Source organism: Cystoisospora suis, assembly GCF_002600585.1.
Source record: "Cystoisospora suis strain Wien I chromosome Unknown contig_6324, whole genome shotgun sequence".
Classification (NCBI taxonomy): domain Eukaryota; phylum Apicomplexa; class Conoidasida; order Eucoccidiorida; family Sarcocystidae; genus Cystoisospora; species Cystoisospora suis.
The window spans coordinates 1-10,252 of record NW_027159113.1 but is presented as its reverse complement, the minus strand read 5'-3'; the positions used below and the strand labels follow the sequence as shown (position 1 = coordinate 10,252).

Here is a 10,252-nt window from a genome sequence, read left to right as displayed (position 1 = left end):
AGGATAGAGAGAGATCAATGAGCAACAGGTGATCTTGAATGAACTTCTCGATACAGCATAGGAGAAAAAGAACGAGAGAGACCTTACACGAATGCAAATCACCGACTGTACGAAGAAAAGAAACAACGAGAACACCCTCCTATTATCTTTCTAATTACTTATTTCTCTCTTTCTCTCTCTCCCTCGATCTATGCGAAGTGTATGAAAACTCTCCTCTCTATTTTCTTTATCCCATCTATGTATCTATCTATCTATCTCCTTATCTTGAATCTATCTGTCTCCTTGGCTATCTCTGATGAAATCTCTTGATCTTCTGCCTTGACCCTTCCTCTTTCTCCTCGTCATTCTCCTCTTCTTGTCCCTCGTGCATGCATTCTTCCTCTTCCTTCTCTTCTTCTTATTTAGGTGCAGCTGGCGATGCTCTCATCATCCTTGCGAGTTTCTTCTCGAAGATTTCTTGCTGATCTTTCAAATAGCCCGCATACGCTCCGTTCTGAAGAAAAGAAGAGACGCAAAAAAGAAAAGAATGTGAAAGACACACAAAGAAAGGAGAATAGAAGAACAAGAAAAGAAGAGACAGGTTGCAAAGAGTGGGAGGAGATCTCTTGCTCACTACTGCCGCGAAGATTCCTCGTAGTGGTAATGATAACCCCGTATCCTACCTACCGCAGACATACGTGACGAGATCTATCAACCTGTACCTCTTCAATCTATCTACCTATCTCTCTCTCTTTATCTATCTCCCTTTCATCTGCCTATCTCCTCCATGGACGACATCGTGATACATACATAGACATATGTCACACACCTATATCTGTCTATCTTTTACCTATCTATCTATCTATCCATCTACTTCGCTATCTTTAATGTTTGATCTATCTCTCTATCTCGTGTATGTGCAACACACTGTTATGAACAGAAAGGCAGTGGAGGTTGAGAAGAAAAGAGAGATACAAACATACACACACTTCATGAAAGAGAAAGAGAGATGAATGGCGTCAGAATCGATCACTCTACTTCTCCTCAACTGACCAGGAAAGAAAAAAGAAAGAAAGAAAGGAATACATTATTGAGAGAGTGAGAGAGAGAATGAAAGAAACCACGCCAAGAAAGTAGAAAGAACAGACTCGATAGAATCATCCCGACTTACGTTAGATACATAGATCGATAAAGATACACAGGCATATAGACAGCTAAACAGATAGATAGAGTCAACACAGATAGCTAAATAGATAAGGACGTAAGGAGTTGGACTGGTAAGCGAGGGGTAGGAGGTGACTTACTAGGTTTGATCGCTGGCCTACAACTACTATATTGCCGTACTGAGCCGCATGAATTGAACCTCCAAGCACTTCTTCTGTCTCAAGCTAAAGATATCAACAAGCAAAAAGAAAGACAAGGAAAGACTACAGATGAAAAGGATAAAGAAGAGTAAACGTGCATAAACATAATAGCTACTGATACCTGTATGATGTATCTCTCTCTCTCTACATATATCTAAACATATACAAGACATGCATCTACAAAGAGCACTACTCCTAATCACGCACACCGATGAGACACACCTCCATCTACCTCTCTCTACTTGACACGCAAACAGGTCTATCTACGTATGTAGATACGCAAGAAGAATAGACGTAACAAGGAAGAAAAAGTGTCTCCGGAGACGTCTAACGCTTCAGAGGGCATTGAGGACATCCATATCAAAAGCCTACGACTCATCGTACATAGACATGGACATATTCATGTAGACACACACACATACGCACATTCGCAGTCATCCATATACATCCATACTCATTCGTATACACAATACAAATACACATAGTACACACATACATAGACTAAGATCTTCACCACAGAAAGGAGGTTACCTTGACAATGCCCGAGCACGCATACAGATGTACATACACCTTACATAGATAAGACGTCTACACTCGACTCATGTATATTTTTACATAAGGATACAGACCACAAGACATATAGATAAAAGAGAGATTAAAGACAGATAGATCAAAGAAACAGAGACGTGAGTGAGAAGACCGTGTATCTTTTCATGGTGGCAACATACCTGTTCACGTAGATCACTTAGTGCCTTGGCTCTTTCCTTATGAATCTTCTTACGCCATTCAGCCTTACGCATATCGAGGGTGTCCTACAGCCACACGAAGAAGAAAATACAGACGAACAAGATGGACGAGAGAGAGAGACAGAGAGAGAGAAAAAAAAACCAAACCAATCCACGAGGCTACTGAGAAAGAAGAAAGGAGAGTCAGAGAAGTGAATGACTGAGAAACGCTCTCCAAAGGACAGATGATCATACAGAGACCAAACATCTCGACAAATTGAACGCATGTGTACATAGACATCTATCTCGGGTGTATGTACACCTCCCTCTCTCCACTAATACAAATGTGTCGGCCGTACACATGAACACTATAGAAGTTCCCACAGGCTCTACAGACACATGCATGCACACATGAGTAGATATGGATCCCTCTCGTTTCTCGAGTATCTAGCTTTCCCATCGACTAATTCTTCTTCTTATCGATTGATAGAAGAATTCTCGTTATGCATTAAGAAAGAGAGTCTCTCCTACTCACTAAACAAGCAAGTGTAGAATAACAACAAACGATTGCGTATGTACCAAAGAAAGACCGACCGATACATGCAGAAGATGCAGACCTCCTCTACCACACCTAGCTTCGCACATGCCTTTCAACGAGATCTCCCCTCCTACTCGATATCGACATGTATCTATCTGTGTACATACACCTGCGTGGCGGTAAGAAAGATTCAGCAAATTAGGGAGAAGTCCGTTAACACATTCACCTACGAGATCTTCTTTTCACTGAAGAAACGGAGAGAGAAAACTCACAGACCAGATGAAGGCTTCCTTAGAAGAGAGCCAGAGCAAACAGACAGAACGAACTGGAGAAAACGATATCGTCCGAAGTGAATAGACAGGAGGAAGAGATAAAAGAACAACACAGAGGGGAGAAAAAGAGAGAGAGAAGAAAGAGAAGAGAGAGACCGAGTGATTTACCTGGATGATGCACTTGAGGCGTTTGGAATAGCACGGCTTCTTTTGCAGTTCGGTTAGACGTCCAAACCAGGAGTCTAAGACAACCTTCATCTTCACATTCTGATCAATGTAGTAACCTGGAAGCACCAGGTGTACATACACCCACCCGCAAACACAGCAAACAAGACACGCTCATCCATCATGTACTACATACACACACATATGTATATATATGTATCTCTCTCTCTACATATATACACATCAATAGGTATATACATCACAAATCGAAATGTTTCTCGGTCATCTTTCTGATCGAAGAAACCCTTTCTTTCTTCACTGGAAGTTGGGAAAGACTCCCCTTCCCGACCAGACCTCCCTCCTCAACAATCGAAGAAATTCACGCAGAGACATCTCTACCACTCGGACCACGTACGAGTATATCAACGCATTACAGGTCTGTTGTAGACGCAGCTTAAAAAGAAGCAGAGGCGAAGGGATCTCTGTACACAATGCATGCTGGGGAAGATCTCCCCTCATTTCCCCACACGAACAGAAGACCTGAGGTATCTATCACACAGAGACAAGATAAATATATACTACTACTACTTCCTGATACTAGTAATGAGGGAACAGAAAGACTGATATAGAGTGACACATCCACAAGTGGACGTAGAGGTGTATACACACCCACCTCATACCGTATGTCTTTTCGTACTTAACTGTTTCCCATTGGAAAAATCTCAAACAATCCCCCTATGTAGAGAGAGGAACATACATGGACAACCAACACACACAGACACATACTCTCATCATAAAGACACATACATAGAGATACGTCGTATAGACATACACGTAGAGAGCAGATACAGAGATAGATAGGCACAGATAGATGTGGAGGTGTGACCTCATGCGGATATTACCTGTAGTGGCGATGAGCTGAACGAAGCATTCGATGAAGTGCTCGTCGGGTTCCTCATTTTTAATTACTAAATCTACAACGACATCTCGGACAATAGGAAACCCAAGGATCTTTCTCTGGAAGAGCTCTCCTATCAGCTTCACAACTCCGAGAATACGATTCTTCGTTCGCTTTAACTGTTGGTATTGCTCTGCTAAAGCCTCCTGCTGAGCGACACTCGCGTCGCCTCCCGCCGAATCCCCCCCGGCATTCGAAGGCGTCGGGAGAGCTTGAAGAGTTAAAGACCTATACACAAACAACGCACGTACTATTACAGATGTCTTTTGTATAGACAGTTAAAGATGTAGGGGTACGTCCAGAGTAGATAGGTATCTATAGCGGTGTATATGGAGTACATATGGTGTATGTACGGAGTCGAGATATATATGGATTTGTATACATGAAGTTCGGGTATGTGGACATCTATACAGATAGATAGATAGATGGAGAGGGACGATTTCTAGACACATCAGAGAGAAAAAACATGTATGAGAAGAAAATCTCCCGATCACCGCCGCGGTATCTATCTCAACAGTCCTAACAATGTCTCCATGTGTATGTAAGGCCTTTTCACTCTGTAGATATCTACATATGCACGTACACAGAAGATATGTACATAAGACATCCATAGGTCCCTCTACCAACCTACTCCTGAACAATCTCCATGAAGATCTTACTTTATGAGAGATATGAATACCTACGACTACCTCAAGAAAAGTCAAGAAGGTACTAAAGACACGCTTGCATGCATAAAGAACGACTGTTGCAACTACACGGAAGGGACACATAAAGAGAGGGGAGATCTGAACTTTTCATTCTCATCCCTTTCCAATTCCCATCGTCCTTTGCCTTCTCTGGTTGGTCGACTTATACAGGAAAGACACATGTGTCTCTCTCTCTTTCTCTAGGGACAAATAGTGAAGACCTACAGTACGTGAGAGTCCTCTTATATAGAGGGGAAAATGAAGAGGCGAAAGGGATAGGAAACCCCTATCTTCTTCTTCAACTTACCGTGGCATAGCTTCATACTCGGCCTGAACTTTCGTGAGAAGAGCTCTCATGAAAGGAGTTTTACGGAAATTCTCGGCGTCTCCTCCATCGGTCGGAACACTCCGCCATTGAAGAACCTAAAGACAATCAAACAAAAGTGCATGCATGCATGCATAGACCACAACAAGAACATGAGACACGCCAATGTCGCATGCATATACACCTACCTCCATCTACCCTATCTATCTATCTATGCTTACATATACACATATCGGTACTTACTGCGATACATATCTATTTATATAGACAGATACCAATCTGCACTGAAGAAAGGCGCACGGGACGACTTCCACCCCTCACCCAGAGTCGTTTCATCATCTTCTTAGTCTTCTTCATCCTACATCCTTCCACTCTATCCCTACACGTACCTCTGTCTATACATACATCTCTCTCTCTATGTCTATATAAGTGTATACCCATACACATCGAAAACGCCGCACGCCCCCCCAACCGGTATCCACCACCTACACCCCCCCTCCAGACACATATGGTTTTTCTCGACCACTTCATCTCTTCGACTCCTATATTCCTCCATGCCTTCTTTCTTTCTTACCTGGCAGAGGTCGGCATACATCTCTGACCAATCAGGTTCGGTGACGGCCTTTTCCATGACGACATTTACCATGAGTTGCAGTTCGTTCGGTTCTTTTAGACCCTCAAGAGTTCTAGCAAGTTTCTCCGTTATTGTATTGAACTTCTCGACAGTCAGTTTGTTTAAAAGAGACTTCACACTTCGATCTAATTCTTCCTCTCGTGTGAAATGTCTCTGATATCGAGGTCTCCATGCAGCCTTCTGGACCGTCGTACTACTACCACCACTCGCTTGGCTTGGAGAAGAGCCGTTATCCGTTGTCGATGCTGTCCCTGATGTTTGGCTAGGAGCACCTTCTTCTTTCTCTTTGCCGCCCTCTCCTACTACGGGGGGACTGCTGTCTTTTCTTTCTCCCTCCTTGCCTTCTGAAGCGGAAGACGATGATGATCCAGCATTTTCGTTCGTCTCCTCACGCTTCTCACTCGAGTCACCTGTTGTGTCGGTCTCAGAAGAAGAGGAAGACGCTCCCCCTTCGCCTCCTTGTGTCCTCTTCATATCTCCAGTGCCACTACTATTGCGACTACTGCCTTCAACAATACCAACAGATCCTGACGTGGTGGGTATCGATGAAGAAGCATCGACGCTGGTCGATGTCCCATCCACTGCCGATTTCCTCTGCTCCTCTTCTTCTTGGGTTTTGCCCCGATTCTTCTCTTCACTCTCCTTATCATCCTTCTTGTGCTTTTCTTCTTCACTTCTCTTGGTCGTTGCTTTTCCATCGATCTTGTTGCCTTCTTCTTTCTTATTGAGAAACAGCGCATGCTTCGTCCGAATTTCATTGATATCTACCATGGAGACACCTCCTCCGAACCCATCATCGTCATCTCCCCAGGCATCATCATCACCCTTCTCTTGGTGGGCAGCCCCACCAGGAACTTCTTCTCTTCTCTTACTCTTCATCATGTCTTCTCGTCCACCACCATGACTCCCCACGCCGTAGTGCTGATAGCCTCCTCCTCCTCCTGTTCCACTCCTTCCTCCCTGCTGTGAAGACCGCCTAGTGCTCCCCCCACTGTTATAGCTGCTCGCTCCTGTTGGTCTTCCACTACTGGCGCTGCTGCTACCCCCTGGGCCCATCAAGCTTTGACTCGGAGTCGTGGCAGGAGTCTGGAGAAGATGAGGTTGATGCTGGTGATGGTGACCACTCATTCCTCCTCCTCCAAGGATTCCTTCTCCTCCTCCTCCTGGATTATCCGTAGATAAGACGACTCCATCGTTATGAGAATTCTCTCCTCCTGCGCCACTCCTAGTTGCTGTTGCACCATCGTGACTACTACCACTACTAGGGGCTGGGCTGTGGTTCATATACACCCCTCCCGGGGTATCTCCAGAGGATCCTCTAATCTGATTCCCCGCAGTCGTGGAGGTAGCAGCAGTATTACTAGTACTATTATTGTTATGATGATGATGAGCTGCCCCCCCTGCATTGCTTGAATTTCTCCCACCACCACCTAGTCTACTACGATTAGTTGAGTAATTCCCCATACCCCCACTACGCATCACCCCACCTCCACCCCCTCTTCCTCGTCTTTCATTCATCTGCTGATCTTCCCCCTCTGTTGCATGCTGCTGTTGCGGTACGTACTGCCCATCGGGAGGAGGCATAGTTGTCGTAGTCCCACCACTACCGTTACTACTAAGATCTCTACCTCCACCTCCTCTTGATAAAATGCCTTTCTGATGCCGATGATGGTGCTGATCAACACTGCCTCCTGCTGCCCCCACTAGACCTTCCCCTCCTGCATTTCCTCTTGGACCAGCAGAAGCGTCAGCGAATTTACTATGATACGTCTCCGATCCACTTGCGCCACCACCCCCACCCCCACTATTGCCTGAACGACGAGAATTGCGACTCCCGCCACCTCCTCCTCCTCCTGTACGTGAATGGTGAGGATTACTATTGCTGTTACCATTATTATTCGAATAGAAGTTTCTTCCTCCGCCTCCACCTAGCATGCCTCGACCCCCTGAGAGATGGCCTCCTGGTTGATGCTGTAAGAGGCCGTTACTATCCGCCCCTGAGGCAGGATAGCTACTATTGCTGTTGTTATGAGGAAGAGGATGGGTATCGTTTGACGGATAGTAGTAATCTGTAGAAGACCGAGGATGACTATTGCTGGTGTTGTTTTGGCTGCTATAAGGTGAAGAGGAAGGAGAGACTTGCTGAGAATGAAGGGCAGAAGAAGGAGGAGCAGCAGCGGCGGCCCGGCCCTGACTACGAGGATAGTCATTCATAATGATGGGAGAGGATGGAGAGATAGTAGAAGGAAGAAGAGAAGAAGAAGAAGGTGTTTTGAGAGAGCTTCTGAATGTCGAGCTAAAAACGAAGGAATGCGATGAGCCTCCGGGAAAAGAGAAAGGACAAAACAGAAGTCACTCTTGTTGAGCGAGAAAGGAGAGAAGAAGAGAAAGAAAAAGAAAAAGAGAGAAAAAAGAAAGAGAGAAAATGGCGAATTTACGTGATGACGTCTCCTCTAGGTAGTGCAAGTCCTCCTCCTCGTCGTGTCAGCATGGTGAGTCTGACTATGAAAAAGAAGAGAAAGAAAAAGCGACTTAACGATGGATCTTTCATCTTTTATGCAAGCTAGCTCTTATCTCCAGCAGAAGAAAAGGAAAGACGCACGAAGAGAAGAAGCAAAGAGCGAAAAGAAAGCAGAAAGAAGGAAGGAGTTAAGAAGAGAAGAATGAGTGTCTTTTGACAAAGGGACACGAAAAGAAAGAAAGACGGAAGAAAAGAAAAGAGGAGAAAGAAGAAGACTCATTGGGTCAATATTCCGTCTTTTAGCGAGAAGAAGAAAAGAAGAAAGAGAGAGGAAGAGAGAGAGAGAGAGAGAAAGGTTTCTTTTTCTTCATCCTTTCGCTGGAGTTTCTAAAAGAATCCATCGACTGAAGCCGCCCGGCATAGTAAGAAGAAGACTCGCTCTCTCCTCGGTGGAGAGCCTTAAGAGAAAGAGACCCTTGTAAAATAGCTCTTTATTTTCTCCACTAGACCACTTGGTAAAGATGGTAAAAAGAAAGAAAGAAGAACACAAAGAAGGAAAGAGTCGCTTGTTGGAAAAGAAGGAATCCATAAATGAAGAAAAGCCGAAATCTTTCTCTCGTTCATTGGATGAGAAAAGACTTGACCCGGGGTGACTTGACGTCGATTGAGACAAAAGTCGCAACAGTAGTAGCCGCGTTAAAGAGAGCTCTCTTTCTCTCTTTCTCTTTCTCTTTCTCTCTTTCTCTTTCTCTTTAACGCGGCTTCTGTTGTTGCGACTTTTGTCTCAATTGACGTCAAGTCACCCCGGGTCGAGAGAGAAGATAGTGGCGGATGAAACAAAAATGGATGATAGAAGAGAACCCCGGGGCGCTTTCTTTCTTTTCTTACCAGCCGAGAGAAGAGAGGGAGAGAGAAGCTCCTGCCTCGCAGAAAGGAAGATTGGAAAGAAACAAAAGGAGTTGAAGAAAAGCTACAAAGAAAAAGAAAGAAACGGTTAAGAGAAAGAACCTTTTTCCGGGAGGGACTCCCGAAGAAAGAAGCGAAGTGTGTGTGATGAAGGGTTATTCATGCAGTCTTCCCTACGTACTGCAGGACCGCCAACAGAGAAGAAAAAGAAGAAGGAACCTCCACCGGGGTGAGGATCTACAAGAGAAAGATCAGACCTAAGAAAAGAAGAGAAAAAAGAAGAGATCCTTTTCTTCTTCAAAGCGACGGATGAATGAAGAAGAGTGGATTAATTGTCCTTGAAGCTCCTGCTACTGCTGGTGGTGGTAGTCTTCTTGTTCTTCTTATCCTTCCTTGTCAAAAAAGTGAACGCTGACAGAGAGAGAGCCTTTCTTTTGTCTCCCCGCCGATCGGTGATCTATTGAGAAAGAAAAAGAAGAAGTTAAAGAAGGAAGAGAAGAGAAGATGTTGGAGAGGATAGATGAAGGGGGAGAAGGACACGAAGAAAAACGAAAGAATCGAAAGCTGAAGAAGATTGGGGATGGAGAGAGAGAAAGAAGAGAGCTAGTAGAAAGAAGAGAGGTGAATGACCAAAAAGATTCACTTTCTTTCCAGACAGACACAGGGGGAAGAGTGAGGAGTTAGATAAAAGACAGACAGAGAGAGGCTTAGGATGTGCTTGTGTTGCTAGGCCGAATCACCCAATCGTCTGAGAAAGAAAGAAAGAAAAAGACCAGTTAAAATGAGTTTTGAAAGGGAAGGAAAAAAGAGGAGTGAATTTGCGCGCGCTCGATGGTCTATTCTTATTCCTTACCTTCTCATTCTCTCTCTCTGTGTTTCTTTGTCTCTATAGATACCTCTATCTCTATCTACAGTTCAGGTGTATGTTCACCTCTAGTTATCTCTTTGTGTGGAGGAAGCCAAAGGGGACTCTCGAGTAAAAGAGAAGAGGAGAAGAAACAATTACCCTGAAGATGAAAAATGATGCAAGCAAGACCAAGAGCTAGAGCCATTGCATATGACTCTACAGCCATGTCGCTCTCTCTCTCTGTGCTGCTATTTCTCTCTTTCACCTTCTTTCCTCTCCATGAATAAATACACCTTCTCTGAAGCTTCCCTAACACACACAACGCCTCCAAGATCTCTCTGCATACATATACATACTTCTACGGGTATGTATATAAATATATATATACATAC

At 44.4% G+C, this 10,252-nt stretch overlaps 1 protein-coding gene across 1 annotated transcript; it reads right to left on the bottom strand.

Annotated features, from left to right (window-relative positions):
• Positions 1-368: 368 nt before the first annotated feature.
• CSUI_009918 (eukaryotic translation initiation) lies at positions 369-8,793 on the bottom strand. The gene is made up of 7 exons (XM_068070027.1): positions 5,587-8,793; positions 4,995-5,110; positions 3,946-4,229; positions 3,047-3,162; positions 2,072-2,155; positions 1,284-1,367; positions 369-493 (listed from the first exon to the last, which is right to left on the bottom strand). The coding sequence occupies exons 1-7, from the start codon at positions 7,858-7,860 to the stop codon at positions 398-400; spliced, it is 3,054 nt and encodes a 1,017-aa protein (XP_067917997.1). The 5' UTR covers positions 7,861-8,793; the 3' UTR covers positions 369-397.
• Positions 8,794-10,252: the final 1,459 nt, after the last annotated feature.